The 18,186-nt window shown below is 47.6% G+C and overlaps 1 protein-coding gene across 18 annotated transcripts in view; it reads right to left on the reverse strand.

The window, feature by feature from the left end:
- The window catches only part of LOC140427828 (uncharacterized), a 507,915-nt gene that overhangs the window by 43,637 nt on the left and 446,092 nt on the right, over positions 1 to 18,186 (reverse strand). For all 18 annotated transcript variants that reach the window (XM_072513572.1, XM_072513555.1, XM_072513571.1 and 15 more), the window contains 2 exons: positions 8,325 to 8,531; positions 6,945 to 7,053 (listed from right to left, as the gene is read on the reverse strand). In XM_072513572.1, the coding sequence (XP_072369673.1) occupies positions 6,945 to 7,053; positions 8,325 to 8,531 (316 nt within the window). The remainder of the gene's footprint in view (positions 1 to 6,944; positions 7,054 to 8,324; positions 8,532 to 18,186) is intronic.

The raw sequence follows: 18,186 nt of genomic DNA on the forward strand, positions 1-18,186 counted from the left end.
TGTTGCTGGGCGGGCGGCAGGGAGGTAGCGGCCATGTAGGGAACGTGGGCAGGCGCATAGGAAGTTTGGGCAGGCGTGTAGGATGCATTATTGTCATAGGCTGCCTGTTGGGCCTCTGCCATAGTGACTGCCGTGTCCAGAGTCAGGGTAGTTTGTGCCAGTAGGAGTTGGCAAATTGGGACGGAAGCGATGCCGGCTACAAAGTCATCGAGCGCCAGGGCCTCAGTGTTCTGCTCAGCGGAGACTGCTGGCGCGTTGCAGGTGAGCGCGAGGGCACGGAGGTCCCGAACGAACACGGATAGGGGTTCACCCGGCTGCTGGTGCCGGGAGGCGAGGCGGTGGCGGGCGTAAATAGAACTAACAGTTCGTGCATACCGGCTTTTGAGCTTCACGATGGCATCAGCGTAGGTCGTTGTTCCCGTGATAAGGTCGAAAAGCCCGCAGTCGAGCCGTGAGGACAGGAGGTTGAGTCGGTCAGCGTCCGTTTTGGCGAATACGGAGGATTCTTCCAGGCAGGCCTCGAAACACCGGAGCCAGCAGTTGAAAAGGTGATCCGCGCGTGGAGCGTGGGGGTCGAGCGAGAGCTTGTCGGGTTTCAGAGCAGCCTCCATTATAACTGTAGTGTATTAAATTGATGCACTAAGCGTCAAGAACCACAAAGACATGTGAGACTTTAACCAAGGCTTTAATACACTACATAGGAAGCTTACCCGACACAGACGACCCCAGACAAAATGGGTCAGGTCTCAGAAGCTGGGTCTTATACCTAACTCCCGGGGGAGTGGCCAAGGCGGAGCTCTCCGTGGCCAGGTCAGGTTACATACAGGTGACCGAACCTCTACAGAGCTACAGTACAATACACAGGATTACAGGGCCACGTTACACACAACTATTATATAACTATGTACAATGCTAGGGAAGTACAGTGGTGTATCACCACACAGGTAGTGCAGCTAATTCTTTTTTTTTTGCATGTTCAATGTCTTAAATGTCTGTGGTTTGGCCTGAGGACTATTTCACATCAAAATCATGTAGTGACAAGAATTATTATGGAATCTCTGAGGCAAGGTGTGAGTGAGCAATGATTGGGTTCTCAGATTGCTAAATATCAGTCCTGAGATAAAATGCTGTATCAAGATCCCAATGATATCGTGAACTATAATTTTGGTTATTCAGGTGTTCAGTTTCTGTCCGTTGCTGTATGGGTATCATTAGCTTTATTTCCACTCTACATTCGTCATCAAATTACGGTGGCACAGATGTTTGGCTTTAAATAAGAGCAATATAATTGTTAGCCTGGACCTAGGCATTGACCCTGTGTGATTTTATGCAAGCAATTACAAACGGTGTCCAAGTTATCTTTTGAGTCATATAAGGCCCAATACAATTGCATACAGGATCCAAATGGTAATATGGCTGCAGATCATAAAATTTGATAAATGACATGTAGAAGGAGGTCACACGTAAGGTAGCTCCCACTAGAGTCCTTGGATTTTGGTCCTTTTCACCCAGTTACCAGGGGAAAATGGTGGACAGATTCTCTTATGAGAGCCTTTTGTCAAAAGGCACAAAAAAAGAATATGGGGAAGAAATGTGTGAGCGGTAGCCCTCGTGAGGAACTAAGCAAGGTGTGGAGTCCTGCAGGTTTGAAGATGGCGGAGGCCAGCTCGTCAGGTGGGCCCACACCTATTTCAGTTGTCAAGCTGATGGAGGTAATGGCTGGTGAATTTGAAAGGCAATTTGGCACGCATTTTGAGAGGCAGAGGAAGAAGATGCTGGAGACCCTTAAAAGTCGGTGGATGACACATTGGTGTCGATAAAAGAGCCATTGGGAAGGCCTTGGAAACAGTACGGGAGCACGGTGAGGTGCTGAAGGGGGTGGAGGAGATACTGTTGAGACATAGCGATCAGTTGGCCTCGCTGCATGCTGAGCTGCGGAGGGTGGAGGAAAGTAACAAGGGCCTGAGAGCTAAGATCAAGGACGTGGAGAATAGATTGAGGTAGCAGAACTTCAGGAGAATGGGGTCGCCTGGGAGATGGTGGATCCAAGGCCGACTGAATATTTTGAGTCGACGTTTATGAAGTTGATGGGGGAGGAAGATCAGTTCGTCCCCGTTCCCCCCCCAATCGAGGTGGATCGGGCCTACCAGTCACTCCGGGCCACCACGAGCGGTGATAGCATGTTTTCACAGCTATTGGACAAAGGAGGGGATCTTGAAGTGAGCCAAGAAGAATCAGGAGGTTCGGTGAGGAGGCAGCAGTATTCAAATTTACCAAAATATCATGGCAGAACTGGCAAGGAGGCGGGTGGCCTTTAATAAGGCGAAGTCAGCGATTTTCAATAATGGTCTGTGATTTGGTGTGGTGTACCCGGCGGCTGAGGGTTACACACAATGGCAAGGATCATTTCTTCGAGATGGCGGAGGAAGCAGACGCTTTAATTAAAGCTCAAGGACTTGGGCTGAACTGAGTGGGTTTGAAAGGGACTTTGCTGGTGGTTGGGACATTGATGTAAAGATGAGTATTTTTTCTTATTTCTCCCATGTCCCCTTCTCCCCCTTTTTTTAAATTGAAATTGGTGTTTTTGTTTTTCTCTTTATTGTTGTGTTTTCCTCTTTTCTTTCGGTGGAAGTTTGTGGTTTGGAGGGAGTATTGGGCTGGCGGGAAGGGAGCGGATTCAGGGCTGAAGTGTGGAAGTTTTGGCTCTAGGGTGTGGTGGTTTGGGTTTTGGTTTCTTTCTGTGATTGTTTATTTGTATGGCGTGGGCTCTGGCTGGGGGGCTACCTCGATAGCAGGCCGAGGGTTGACTCGTGAACGGGAGAGAGCTGGAGAGAGGGGCTAAATGCTGGACCAGTTTCGGCAGGTTTTGATGAGCTTAGAGGGTGTGAATGGTGGGGGTGGGGGGGAAGGAGATAAAAACGTTGGTTCAAGAGAAAGTGGCTGGGGGATTTCTGGGATGGGGATGGGAGGGGGGGAGTAGCGTTCTGATGGTTCCTGGGATAGTTCCATCTGGTGGGTGGGGCTAGCTGCCATCTTGGGTGGGCTCTAATTTTAGAAACATGGGGCATGGAGAGGAGAACTCCTCATGGTGGAAATGGCTGACTTGAAAGGGAGGGGGGTGCGTGACCTCCGATTCGATTGGTTGCGTGGAATGTGCGGGGTTTTAGGAGGCCCAGTGAAGCATGCGAGAGTTATTTTCGCACTTGAAGAGCTTGAGGGCCGACGTATTGCTTTTGCAGGAGACCCACCTGCAGGTGAGGGACCAGATGAGGCTCTGTAAAGGATTAGGTGAGCCAGGTGTTCCACTTGGGCTTTGATAGCAGGGTCTGGGGGTTGGAGATACTAAATAATAAAAGAGGTGGGTTTTCGATGGAGAAGGTGGTAGCGGACTGGAGTGTTGGGTATGTCATAGTTACGAGGACATTGGAAGGTTAAGTCGGTGGTTTTTGCGAATGTGCACGCTGCAAACTGGGATGATGTAGCATCCATGAAGAGGATGCTGGCAGCCATACCAGACATGGATACGCAGCAGTTGATTTTGTGGGAGATTTGAATTGCATTCTGAACCTAAGTTGGATCAGTTTCAGCTGAAGTTGTTGGCCCCTTCCAGGGTAGCAACGATACCGGCAGCATTCATGAATTCGGGGGGGGGGGGGGGGGGCGTGGCAGCTTTTGCACCCGGGGGAGTCAGGGAACTCTCCTTTTTCTCTCCTGTGCATAATGTGTATTCGCGTTATCAACATTTTTGTGATGGGGAGGTCTCTGCTGCCAGGGCAATAGTGATTTCAGATCACGCCCCGCACCTGGTGGATATGGTTTTGGAGGTGGGGCTGGCTCAGCGACCGGCGTAGAGTTTGGGTGTTGGGCTGTTAGCGCATTTGGGATTTTGTGGCTAGGGTGATTGGTGAGTATGTGGAGTTTAACAAGAATGGAGAAGTGTCGCCCTCGGCGGTGAGAGGGGAGATAATCTCACATAAGACGCAGGTGGATAGCGAGGCAAGGGAAGAGCACCAACGGTTGGTGGATGAGATCTTGGCGATTGATGGAAAGTACTCGAGTGACCCCAGTCCTGATCTCCTGGCCAGTAGAAAAAAATTGCAAATGCAATTTGATCTATTGTCTACTGATAAGGGAGTGCATCATTGTGGTGCTCGACGGGGGTAATGTACAAATATGGGGAGAAGGCCAGTCGCCTCTTGGCTGGTCAGTTGAGGTGGAAGGCGGCCTCCCGAGAGATTGTTCAGATTCAGGAGGTGGACTAATGTCTGCACCAGACAAAGTTAATGTGGTGTTTGAGGCGTTTTTCAAATATTTCTATAGGTCAGAGCCGCCTGGGAAGGAGTCGAATATGTGGAATTTCTGGAGGGGCTGGAGTGTCCTAAGATGGAGGAAGGAGCTCAGGAAGGGTTGGAGGTGCCATTGGGAGTGGAGGAGATCCGGCCAGCTATATGGCGAATGCAGACTAGCAAGGCGCTAGATGGGTTCCCGATGGAATTTTATAAAACGTTTGCTGATCGACTGGTGCCGTTATGGTGGAGATGTTTGGGGATTCTATAGCTCCGGGGTCTCTTCTAGGTAAAATGGTGCAAGCATCCATCTCACTTCTGCTACAGAAGGATAAGGACCCAGTAGAGTTTGAGTCGTACTGCTTGATATCTTTATTAATCGTGGATGCTAAGATCTTGACCAAGGTTTTAGTGCTGGGGTTGGAGAATGTTTCCCTCAGGTTATTGGGAAGGATCAGACAGAGTTTGTGAAGGGTCGGCGGTTGTCATCTAATGTGAGGCGGCTTTTGAACGTGGTATTGTCCCCAGCAGACGGGAGAGAGCAGGAGGTTAGTGCGGCATTGGATGATGAGAAGGCTTTTGATAGGGTAGAATACGGGTATTTTCTGCAGTGTTGGAGCGGTTTGGGATAGGGCCTAAATTAATGTTGTGGGTTCGGTTGTTATACAAGGTACCCAAGGCCAGTGTCCTTACAAATAACGCAAGTTCAGGATACTTTCAGCTGCACAGGGGAACTATTCCCCTCTTGTTTGCATTGGCAATTGAGCCTTAGACCATTGCCCTGAGGGCCTCGGAAAGTAGAAAGGGATAATGGGCGGGCGGGGGTGGGGGTGGGGATGGGGGGGGGGGAGGTTGAACAGGGTGTCCTTGCACCCTGATTATCTTCTTTTGTATGTGAGGGATCCAAACCCCACAATGGGTGATATCATGGTGCTGTTGAAGCGTTTTGGGGATTTTTCAGGGTATAAGTTGAATTGGCAGAAACGAGAGTGTTTTCTGGTCACTCCTCCAGGGGAGGGGAGCTAATCTGGGGATGTTGCCATTCCACATAACGGGTTCCCATTTTAGATATCTGGAGACGCAGGTAGTTTAGGATTGGGTCTGGCTTTGGAAGTTGAATTTTACGAGCTTGGTGAGCAAGGTTAAGGCTGGCTTACAGAGGTGGGATAGTCTCCCTCCAATATTGGCGGGCAGGATTCAGTCAGTGAAGATGAACTTTTTGCCACGGTTTCTCTTTCTGTTCCAGTATGTGCCAGTTTTTCTGTCAAAATCCTCTTTGCGAGAGTGGAGAAATTGATTTTCCCCTTGATTTGGGCTGGTAAAGTAGCTCAGGTTCAGAAGCACATATTTGAGCCTGCGATAAGGGCGGCACAGTGGTACAGTGGTTAGCACTGTTGCCTCATGGCACCAAAGACCCGGGCACGATCCCAGCCCCGAGTCACTATCTATGTGGAGTTTGTACATTCTCCCCGTGTCTGTGTGGGTCTCACCCTCACAACCCAAAGATGTGCAGGGTAGGTGGATTGGCCACGCTAAATTGCCCCTTAATTGGAAAAAAAGAATTGGGTACACTAAATTTATTTTTAAAATGTTTGAGCTGGCGAGGTTGGTTGCTAGATTTAGGGGGTGGGCAGAGAAGAGGGTGGACGGGATGAGGGACTTGTTTTTGGAGGGGTCTTTCTGTTGCGGATATGTTTTGTGCGGGTGGGAGTCTGGGAGGTTTTGTTATTATTTTGCTGTTTATGTATAAAATTGAAAAAGTTGAATAAAAATATTTTTTAAAATAAAATTTGAGAAGACTAGCAGTTCTATTGAATTTTATTAGTCTATCAAGTTACACTGTTGGTCAGTAATGAAGTGATGATGTGATTGTCCCTTATCAATAGTGCATCCTGAATGACAGCAAACATTTTGGTGTACTTTTCACCGAGACAGGTCCAGGAAGGCAGCACATTACCCCACCCATGCCACTCACCTCAGTAGCCAAAATCCAGCCCTAGGTGAGGGATTGTTTAGTTTGCCTTGTGACCTTTTTTTCCCTCAATGGGCAAAAAACACTGAGTGTGATGCAAGTCGTTCGGCAAAGTTATTTCAACTTGTATGGTACTGCCGATGAATGGTCAACCCAGCTTGGGTTTTCAGACTATTTCCTCGGTCCTGCAAGTTAGATTATGCTCACCCTGAAACACTGATAGTTTGAAAGTTGGCTTTTGTCTCTGTGTGCAATGAGTGTACATTCATCCATCCCATGCCTTTTGCAGGCAGTCACAATTGGTTCTGTTCTGTTCTCCCTTTGAAAGTGGTCCACCTCTGTAAACATCTACAGTTAACTATCACCAGTAAGTGTTCTTTATCAATGATAATATGGTAAACTTTACAAGCCTCCATGCCTACCTTCAAGTCTTGCTGAACAAGAATGCAGATTGGATCATTTGTGTAAGTGGGTCAGTGGACCCTATCCACGGCATTCCTAATTTGGTGGTCATTAAAATGAAATGCAATATTTTCCCAACTAGGTTTCATATTCTAGGATGGACTGTACTGAAAATTCTTTGAATGCAAATGAACGGATAAAAGTGGCATGAGTTATGCTCCGCAAGACGGACCAGAATATGATGCATTACTTACAATTGTGATGAATAAAATAGAAATTTTCACCTTGTGTTTGGTTTCAGGTTTTCTACTGCAGTATGTGTTTGATTGGTGACAGTAACAAGTTCTTCCGTGCTGTTGTCTAATCCTGTCATTTTTGAAACAACTTCATACTCTGGAAGAAGGACATTAGAGGATATGATATAAATATTTCATATCATGGGTAAAACTCAAATGAAAAGTTCGAGTTAGATTCTGAAAACCTACCCTATGTGAATTTAATAGCACATTTACTACTTCCTGATATATATCTTCTACCCCAAAAACATTTTTCAGTTAGGAACATAGAACATACAGTGCAGATTCGGCCCATCGAGTCTGCACCGACCCACTTAAGCCCTCACTTCCACCCTATCCCCATAACCCAATAACCCCTCCTAACGTTTTTGGTCACTAAGGGCAATTTATCATGGCCAATCCACCTAACCTGCACGTCTTTGGACTGTGGGAGGAAACCGGAGCGCCCAGAGGAAACCCACGCAGACACGAGGAGAACGTGCAGACTCCGCACAGACAGTGACCCAGTGGGGAATCAAACCTGGGACCCTGGCGCTGTGAAGCCACAGTGCTAGCCACTTGTGCTACCGTGCTGCCCTAGGAGGGTGAAATAATTCAGGCCAACAGATTTTCATGACTGCCTCGGGACTAATCCTTGGTTCTAATACGTTCTTCTTCACGTAAAGAATGATTAGCATGGCAAATGGGTATCTGGCTAAATTTTGTAGAGAAAGAGCTTGAAACCCCAACCAGGTAGGATGGTGTGATAGGTACAGAGTTTGAAACAAAAATCCAATTTCCCCATCATTCTGCTCTGTTTGTTCAGGTTAGTGAGATTCTAATAGATTGAGAGGAAAGAGACCACTGGCCTTGCACATCAAAGCTGTGTGCCTAGAGGAATTAGCCCAGTTTGTCTTGATAATGACTCAAGCAAATTGTTTCCCCCAGCTGAAAGCTGGCATGAATTCCATTAAGACACCAAGTCTTACACAGACAAAGGTAACTAATCTTCCTCTGATACACCTTTCAGGGTGAACCAGAGAAAACAATATTAATGGTCCAGGATACGAATGTGTTTGGGCAAGAGAAACAGACTTCAAATGCACTGTCCCTGTGCAGAACAAGGGCAGATGAGGTCCAGGAAAATCAATTTCCGCTTGTTCCTGTCTGAGGTTTGTTAGTGGGGTGATTTCTGATCTGCAATGGTGGAGGGGCAGGTTCCTTGTCACGGGTGTGGAGTTGAAAAATATCTGCGTCCCGTTTACTTGACAAAACTCATAAAATAATGGAAAATCTTACTGTGGCAGCATTGCAAGAATTATCCCGTCAAAAGTTATTTTCGGCAGAAAGAAGCACAAATGCTGAGAATATTAGACGTGTAAGTATTACCATGAGCGGTGTCATTTTCATTCTTCTTCCAGTCTACTATGACAAAGGTAGGGCAGCCTTCAACAGTCACAACTGTCAGGTTTGAAGGTCCATATCGAGGAGCGGATAAGGCTTTTATATTTGTAATGTTTTCGTCAGGAAAATGTTTCAATGATTCAGTAATGGAGCAGGGCATGTCTGGCTTTGTCATATATTTCACGTAAGAACCTTGGAAAGGACAAAGAGAAGTTGGGTGATAAGTCAATATTCTCACCAATTTAATGATAATAGCTCTGTACTGCATTAATAAAAGATGGTCCCCTCTTGTTGATTGATGCACAATCAATTACTATTAAAGACAACGTAGTAACATAACTGAAGGCTTTAATGGACTAGATCTGTTCCCCAGCAGCTTCGGTACAGAATGAGGGCTGCTGGGACGGCACCGGTTATTATACCCCGCCTGTCAGGGCGGAGCTACATACCAAAGAGCCAATGGTAAACTCCTAGGTTTACCCAATGGTCTACAGCCTCTCGGGTACTGCAATACCTGATAATACCACATTCACCCCCTGTTAAAAAAAGAGTCCGGCGGGGGTGGTGGCCAGTGGTTACAATTGCATTTAACATGGTATGATCAGATATGGAGGTAACCTCCTTACAGGGTTGTCGAGAATATTTACAAGCATGGAAGATAGATACAGTCCGTGTTCATTTACAGTTACAGTTACAGTGAAGCAATCAGTCGGTCGGGTGGCCTGGTCGTCCCCCTGGATCGTCTGAGCCTCGGTGGTGATTCTGGTGGGGGACCGGGCGTCTGCGACTCCGGGAGCGTGGCTTCGGCCTCCAATGCAGCTTTGTCACCGCTAGACGGCGCTGGTGGGGCAAACGGTTGACACGAGAGGGAGGTGCCTGTAGGGGGCGGTGGGTGGGAAGGCCTAGGCAGGAGCGGCGGGAGGACTGACCCTCCTGTGAGGTGCTGTGGAGGGGGGGTGGGTAATGGTTCGGGTGCACGTGGGGTTCCGGCGGGCACCAGGTCCCGAAGGGAAACTGTATCTTGCCGGCCGTCAGGGAACGCCACGTAGGCGTACTGGGGGTTAGCGTGCAGCAGGTGGACCCTTTCGCCCAACGGGTCCGACTTGTGCGCCCGCACGTGCCTCCGGAGCAGGATGGGTCCGGGTGTTGCTAGCTAGGTTGGGAGCGAGGTCCCGGAGGACTTCCTGGGGAAGACAAGGAGACGTTCATGAGGTGTCTGGTTGGTAGTTGTACAGAGCAGTGACCGGATGGCATGGAGGGCCTCCGGGAGGACTTCTTGCCAGCGGGAGACTGGGAGATTCCTGGATCGTAGGGCCAGTAGAACGGTCTTCCAGACCGTTCCGTTCTCACTCTCTACCTGCCCATTTCCCCAGGGGTTGTAACTGGTTGTCCTGCTTGAGGCAATACCCCTGTTGAGCAGGAATTGACGCAGTTCATCACTCATAAAGGAGGAGCCCCTATCGCTGTGTATGTACGCGGGGAAACCGAACAGTGTAAAGATACCCTGGAGGGCCTTGATGACGGTGGTTGTGGTCAAGTCTGGGCAGGGGATGGCGAATGGGAACCGGGAGTACTCGTCAATCATGTTCAAGAAGTACAAGTTGCGGTCGGTTGAGGGGAGGGGGCCTTTGAAGTCCATGCTGAGGTGCTCAAAGGGACGGGAAGCCTTTATCAGGTGCGCCCTTTCTGGCCGGTAGAAGTGCGGTTTGCACTCCGCGTAGATTTGGCAGTCCTTGGTGGCTGTCCTGACCTCCTCGATGGAGTAGGGCAAGTTGCGGGTCTTAATGAAGTGGAAGGAACGAGTGTCCCCCAGGTGGCAGAGGTCCTAGTGGAGAGCTCGGAGGCGGTCCACTTGTGCGGTGGCACATGTGCCATGGGACAGGGCATCAGGAGGCTCGTTTAGCTTCCCGGGACGATACAAGATCTCGTAGTTGTAGGTGGAGAGTTCTATCCTCCACTGCAAGATCTTGTCGTTTTTTATCTTGCCCCGCTGTGCATTATCGAACATGAAGGCCACCGACCGTTGGTCAGTGAGGAGAGTGAATCTCCTGCCGGCCAGGTAATGCCTCCAATGTCGCACAGCTTCTACTAAGGCTTGTGCCTCTTTTTCGACCGAGGAATGGCGAATTTTGGAAGCATGGAGGGTACGGGAGATGAACGCCACGAGTCTGCCTGCTAGGTTGAGGGTGGCGGCCAGAGCTACGTCGGACGCATCGCTCTCGACCTGGAAGGGGAGGGACTCGTCGATGGCGCGCATCGTGGCCTTTGCAATGTCTGCTTTGATGCGGCTGAAGGCCTGGCGGGCCTCCATCGACAGGGGGAAGGTTGTGGACTGGATTAGGGGTCGGGCTTTGTCTGCGTAGTTAGGGACCCACTGGGCGTAATAACTGAAAAAGCCGAGGCAGCGCTTCAGGGCCTTGGGGCAGTGGGGGAGGGGGAACTCCATAAGGGGGCGCATGTGTTCAGGGTCGGTGCCTATAACTCCATTTCGCACGACGTAGCCTAGAATGGCTAGACGGTCGGTGCTAAATATGCATTTATCCTTATTTTACATTAGGTTAAGGATCTTTGCGGTCTGGAGGAATTTTCGGAGGTTGGTGTCGTGGTCCTGCTGGTCGTGGCCGCAGATGGTGACGTTATAAATATACGGGAACGTTGCGCGTAAGCCGTACTGGTCAACCATTCGGTCCATCTCGCATTGGAAGACCGAGACCCCGTTAGTGACACCAAAGGGAACCCTTAAAAAATGATAGAGCCACCCATCTGCTTCTAAGGCAGTGTATTTGCGGTCACTAGTACGGAGGGGTAGCTGATGGTAGGCGGACTTTAGATCCACCGTGGAGAAGACCTTATATTGCGCGATCCTGTTTACCAAGTCGGATATGCGGGGGAGAGGGTACGCATCCAGCTGCGTGAACCTGTTGATGGTCTGACTGTAGTCAATGACCATCCTATGTTTCTCCCTGGTCTTTACCACCACTACTTGAGCTCTCCAGGGAATGTTGCTAGCTTCAATGACCCCTTCCCTCAGTAGTCTTTGGACCTCTGACCTGATGAAGGTCCGGTCCTGGGCACTGTACTGTCTGCTCCTGGTGGCAACGGGTTTGCAATCCGGGGTGAGGTTTGCAAACAGGGAAGGCGAGTCGATCTTAAGGGTCGCGAGGCCGCAGACAGTAAGGGGGGGTATAGGGCCGCCGAATTTGAAGGTCAGGCTTTGCAAGTTACATTGGAAGTCCAACCCCAGGAGTGTAGCCGCGCAGAGGTGCGGCACGACATAAAGGCGGAACTTGTTGAATTTCCAGCCTTGGACAGTGAAGTCTGCTAGGGAGAACCCCTTTATCTCCACCGAGTGTGACCCGGAGGCCAGGGAAATTCTTTGGTTTACAGGGTGGGTAACAAGTGAACAGCGCCTTACCGTGTCGGGGTGTATAAAGCTTTCCGTGCTCCCAGAGTCGATCAGACAGGACGTCTCGTGGCCGTTGATAAACACCGTCGTCGTTGCTGTTGCGAGTGTCCGAGGTCGATTTTGGTCCAGAGTCACCGAGGCCAGATGAAGTAGTTTTGATCGGGCAGCGTGTATTCGGCCGTGCTGGGGTCCTGGGGCCCCATCCAAGATGGCGTCTCCCATGGGTCGCACATGGTGGTCGGGGATAGACAAAATGGCGGCGGGGTGGACAGAATGGCGGCGCCCATCCGTCCAGCGTGGTGTCCGAGGGGCAGGATGGCCACGCCAGTGGGTCGCACGTGGCCCCAGGATAGGGGGTGGCAGTGAGTGCTGGGCACCTGGGGCCCGAAGAGAAGGTTGCCGCGGCGGTCCAGAGTCGCTGGAGACCGCGGCCACGGCTCGTGCCTGGCAGACCCCCACAAAATGGCCTTTCTTGCCGCACCCTTTGCAGGTGGAGGTGCGGGCCGGGCAGCGCTGGTGGGGGTGCTTCGCCTGCCTGCAGAAGAAACAGCGGGTCCCAATGGAGTTCGCGGGCCATCTTACAGCGCAGGCCTGCGGGGACACGGGGAAGGTCTGTGGGGCTGCCGCTGCGGGATACCACGCAGCCCAGGGGGCCGCCGCACGGTCAGGCACGTAGGATTGCGCGTTTCTGGAGGCAACATCCATGGACCCTGCCAGGGCCCGTGCCTCTCTAATTCCCAGGGTGTCTTTTTCTAAGAGTCTTTGGCAGATCTCTGAGGAGCTCATACCTGCTACGAAGGCAACCCGGATTAGGAGTTCCGTGTGCTCGCTCCCCGAAACTTGCGGGCAGCCACAGTTTCTGCCCAGCACCAGTAGCGCACGGTAGAACTCCTCCAACGATTCCCCGGGGCTTTGCCGTCTAGTTGCAAGCAGGTGATGTGCGTACACCTGATTTACAGGGCGGATATAATGTCCTTTTAACAGTTCGATCGCAGCATCAAAGTCCTCCACCTCCTCGATGAGGGTGTAGATCCCAGGGCTTACCCTTGAGTGCAGGAGATACAGTTGCTGTTCTATGAAGGTGTGCCTCTGGCCGCCTCGAGATAGCCTTTAAAACACGCCAGCCAGTGCTTAAAGATCGCCGCCGAGTTCTCCGCGTGGGGGCTGAGTTTTAGACACTCCGGCTTGATTCGGAGATCCATCCTTACAGCTTAAGAGTAGTCTATTAAATTGATGCACGATCAATTACTATTAAAGACGAGGTAGTAACATAACTAAAGGCTTTAATAGACTAGATCTGTTCCCCAGAAGCTTCGGTACAGAATGAAGGCTGCTGGGACGGCATTGGTTCTTATACCCCGCCTGTCAGGGCGGAGCTACATACCAAACAGCTAATGGTAAACTCCTAGGTTTACCCAATGGTCTACAGCCTCTCGGGTACTGCAATACCTGATAATACCACATTGATTAAACAATTGGTTAGACATCCTAAATAATTCCCAATTCCCCACTTCATACACAAGAATAAGATTTCACTATCTCTCTCAATCATGTTCTTTAGAGTCTGGAGTAAGTAGAATTCAGGTGCTGCCTATTTTTACCCGTTCATTGAAGGTGCAAAATAAAACCCTCCATTTAAGAACACAAATGTGTAAAATGGAAGAGCCATTCAGCTCAAATGTATTTTTTCCCCCAAGGGCCATGTACAATTTTCTCACCTTGAATTCAGCTCAACTGCCTGAGGGAGGTATTTGAACAAATGTGAAATTTGTAAAACATCGAACTCACTGAAAGGTTACCCTAACTTCCAAAGTTAACTGATCAAAGCCATAACATCAATATAATATTATAATCTATGAACAATTTTGAGCATGCAACACTCACTTACTGCTCTGGGAGCAAAACCTCTCTTTAACTCTACTGTCACTTAATGTCTCTTGGATAGATGACCAAAATGCAAGTTATGGGAAGATGGTGGTGTAATGGGAATGTCGCTGGGCTAGTAATCCAGAGGCCCAAGCTGACTCCCGACGGACATGGGTTCAAATCCTACCACTGCTGCTGGTGAAATTTAAAATCAATTAATAAAATCTGGAATATAAAGTTAGGTGGTGACCTTTGAAAAACCCCATCTGCGTCACAAGGAAATCTACCATTTGTCCTTACCTGGTCTGGAGTGCTTGTGACTCCAGAACCACAGCAATGTGTTAACTGCCCACTGAAATGGCCCAGCCAGCCACTCAGCTCCAGGGCAATTGGGGTGTGCAACAAATGCTGGTCTTGCCTGTGGCGCTCACATGAAAGAATTTTTAAAAAGGAATCTTCTTGCGTCTGTTGTATTCTTCGCTTGCAGCATGTTGAGATCTGGAGCATATTCCAGCTGAGCCAATTCTTCAATGAAACACGTTGACTTTCCCAGAGTTCTTCACAACACTATGTTGGTGAAATTGGCCTTTCCTGACTAGAGTGTGGGTTTTGTTCAACCAATGCTGCAAAATTGGGTTATTTTAGTTACTTTTATTGATTGTATTTAAAAATAAACCCTATTAGGTGAGTCCCTCCACACAAATCTTTGTGGTACCATATTTAGATGGATTCAAGCTTCTCTTCCTCATTTGAGCCATAATTTGATGTCAAGCTGAGCTGCAATAATGGTTTACCTACTGTGCAGGTTTCCCTACTTCCAAGAAATCATGTTGCACGTGACGCAGGTCATTACTTACTCTGTGCCAAACTTTCTTCGGACTCTGAGCGTTGTTCGACCCTAAACTTTGCCCAAATATGGAGAGTTAAACTTCTATACCTCTGTATCCCATTGTGTACAGTGAGATTCAATTTGCTACATTAAAGTATCAAGTTGATTTGATCACCACTGACACTCACTGGTGACCTTGCAGTGATTTGAAGGATCCATCAGCAATTCAAGTTGATACTTTCAATTTAATGTTAAAAGTGATTACAGACATAAACATCCTCGGGTTGTTACTGAAGATTTAGAAACTGACTTGTTGGAATGTAAGGGAAGGTCATATGGGTGTAACTTTGACAGTTTACAAGGCAATAAAAAGTAGCGAAAGGGATGATGTATTTAGATTAGGGTATGTTGACTTCAGTGATTTGTTTCTTGGTAAGGCCAAGGTGAATTTTAAAAATGCTGCTGATCTAATTGTGTCTTTGACTAATCGCTTTTTCGACCTTGCCCTGTCTCCAAACCTGGCCTGCAAGCAAGCTGAACACTTGGACAGAATCACTGATGGGAAGCTTCATTATTTTGGGATCACTGGTGCAGAGATCGTCACCGCAATGGAGAGATGAACCTACTCGTACACCCCATGGAGCATCCACTTATCTTATGTCACAGAAGCAGCATCAGTAAGCTGCATGTTACTTTAACGCTTTCCCATAGTCAGGACACTGGAGCGACCCACGGCGCGGGTCCGCACATACGCAGTGGGACCGGCGCAACGTGCTGTAGGGCTACAGGAGCCGGCTCGGAGCAAAAGAGGCCTCCAGCCTGAGCGGCTGGCCCGCCGATCGGTAGACCCCAATCGCAGGCCAGGCCACAGCGGAGGCAGGCCCCGGGGTTGGATCCCCCGTCCACCCCAAATTCCTTTCGAGTCTTCCCGATTTCCTTTCTACTTTCGGACACGATACCTTGGTTAAAATTAGCCTTTTTTACATTATTAGAGTACCCAATTAATTTTTTCCAATTAAGGGGCAATTTAGCGTTTTCAATCTACCTACCTTACATATCTTCGAGTTGTGGGGGTAAAACGCACGCAAACACGGGGAGAATGTGCAAACTCCACACGGACAGTGACCCAGAGCCGGGATCGAACCTGGGACCTCAGCGCCGTGAGACTGCAGTGCTACCACTGCACCACCGTGCTGCCACTTTGTCATTCTGGTATGAAGGCTTTCAAAGCTAATTGTCTATGGTTTCAAGATCGTGGTAAATATTCTGGGGGCATGAAGAAAGTGCAGTAATATAAAACGATTTTAGCCATTTGGTTAGAATTTTTTTTATATTCAATGTCATTTTTATTCCTGTTGCAACTGAGATTCTCTAAGCCTTCATGCCAATGTGGTTACTGATTTAAGTTATTCCATCCGGTACTGTTACTGAAATCAATAGGTTTTTGAATAGGTTTTCCTCACTCTGATGTATATACAAGAACAGGAGCACTTACAGAGGCATGCAGGGCAGGTCAGGTTGCACACACAAAATGCTCAGACACCTGCATCTGCAGAAAAATGTACACTGAGAACAGATCTCACTTTGACTAATTATAAATGGAAGTGGAGACTTTTCTTCCCTAAAGGATGGTAGCCATGAGGTGGAGATGCCGACATTGGACTGGAGTGAGCACAGTAAAAGGTCTTACAGGTTAAAGTCCAACAGGTTTATTTGGAATCATTAGCTTTCGGAGAGTAGCTCCTACATCAGATGAGTGATGACAACCTGGTGTTGTAAGACTTCTTACTGTTCTCTAAAGGAATTATTGACTAATTGGTATTCATATTAGTTCTTTTGCTGTTCTTTGAGATATTCTAAGGTCAGGGAAAGCACAAGATAAATACACTCTCTTTCTTTGGAAGCAGCCCCAATATGGTGTATCGTAATCAATGTGGAATGTGAAAGGAGGTATGCCAGCTTGAACAAGAAACAGTTTTGGCTAATTAGTCATACCTGCCAAGACTTCACTAATCATTTCTGCAGACCTTGGAGTATATAGTTGCCGATGATCGCGATCTGTGCTAACAGAGAGGCAAATACAATGATATCCCATCCACTGCAAGGACACCTGCAGCTACCATGCAGCAAAGAGACAGTAATGATCAGCTGTGGCCTGAAGACTGGCTTTTTCTCCTTGCAGATATAATGTGATACTAATTTGTGAAGATGGTGGAAAGTAGAGGCAAAGACAAAGAATTCTGTTTGTAAGCACCCCACATGTATTATACCCTCCATATCACCAGTCACCAAATAAGAATAAGGTACAGGGCTACTTATTAACCTGCTTGCATCTTGGGTTTCCTTTTCCCTCAATTTTATCTGTTTCTTCTTAGTCCTTTAACCCTTGGTCTTTGTCAAGGATAGTAATTTCAAGGTTCTGCAATATATTTTAGAATTTATGTTCCCTGACACTACCTTTTGTTTTTTACCCCCATTTCTTTAAACTGTCTTTAAACTCCAGTTCATTACTTTTCTCCCTATATCCCTTAGTATTTGCATATGTATATTTGTTAATGAGCAGGCCAAGGAAAATTGGAATAGAAACATCAGACCTCCGTTCCAGTTGTCTACAGTCCACCAAAACCCCCTTTAGTTTAAATTACAACAATAAGAAGAAAAGGTATACTCCTGAATGATTTATTAGAAGTTGATTCTCTTTTTCTATTCTTTCCTTAAGTGAGACAAAGGCATTTGAACGTGTGTAGCAGGTGTCTCTGAAAACTCTCATGTCAGTCCAGCTTCTACAACAAACCTTGCTCCAGATTGTTTATGGAGAGTTTAACAAACAGAACCAATTCCTGGGGATTCTGACGCCATGTTAACTTTAAATTCAACTTTAAATTAGCGGATTCATTCCACGAGCCTCAATTAATTTTAATACCGTGTATTTTCTCAGAATTCCAGGAGATTTGTGAAGTCTGATCTATTGCACCCAAATTGATTGCACTTCTCTTTTAGATGAATTCTACTGACGTTCTATAATAGGCTTTCAAACAAGTTTGCCGTACTTCTGTTTTGAATACTCCATGAGGATAACAATTGTTATCCTTCAGTTTTCAGGTACAGTCCCTAAAATCCAAGAGGTTCCTAACAATATTAACCAGTCTCATCCATTTCCTGGCTGGCTTCTCGACGAGTCTAGGGTGTATCTTATCCAATGCAGGTGCCTTTCAGACAGTTAACTCCTTGAGTTTGTAATGTATACTTCATTGATCTTTACATGTCTTATAGATTCCAAGCCAAATAAGTGGATCAGGACTTTGTCCACACTCTTCATTTCTGAAGAGTGATGTGAAGAATACATTTAACATCTGCTATTTCCTGATTCTCTGTAATATTTCTACCCAATTTATCCCTCAAAGGACCAGCCTTTTATACTTTGCTTTTTACATAGCTCAAACAAATTCCTTGGATCCCTTTTGCTTCTGTCTGCAATCTGGTTTTCCACTTTGCTTGCTGGTAATATTCATTTTGGACATCCTCTACTTAGCTTTGTAACAATGCCAATTTTTTTGTCTCAAAATTACTCTTGGTGATGTTAGCGGATGAGTGCTTATGGATTCTGACACTCTGATTGGTGGAAACTAAATAGCAGATGTTAGAGGCATCAGTACATAAATCACAAATTCTGGAAATCTGCCTCCATTGATTTCTTCATGAAATTCTTTTAAAAATTTGATAATGTACATATTCCTTAGTTTCCA

Source organism: Scyliorhinus torazame, chromosome 8 (assembly GCF_047496885.1).
Source record: "Scyliorhinus torazame isolate Kashiwa2021f chromosome 8, sScyTor2.1, whole genome shotgun sequence".
Taxonomy (NCBI): domain Eukaryota; kingdom Metazoa; phylum Chordata; class Chondrichthyes; order Carcharhiniformes; family Scyliorhinidae; genus Scyliorhinus; species Scyliorhinus torazame.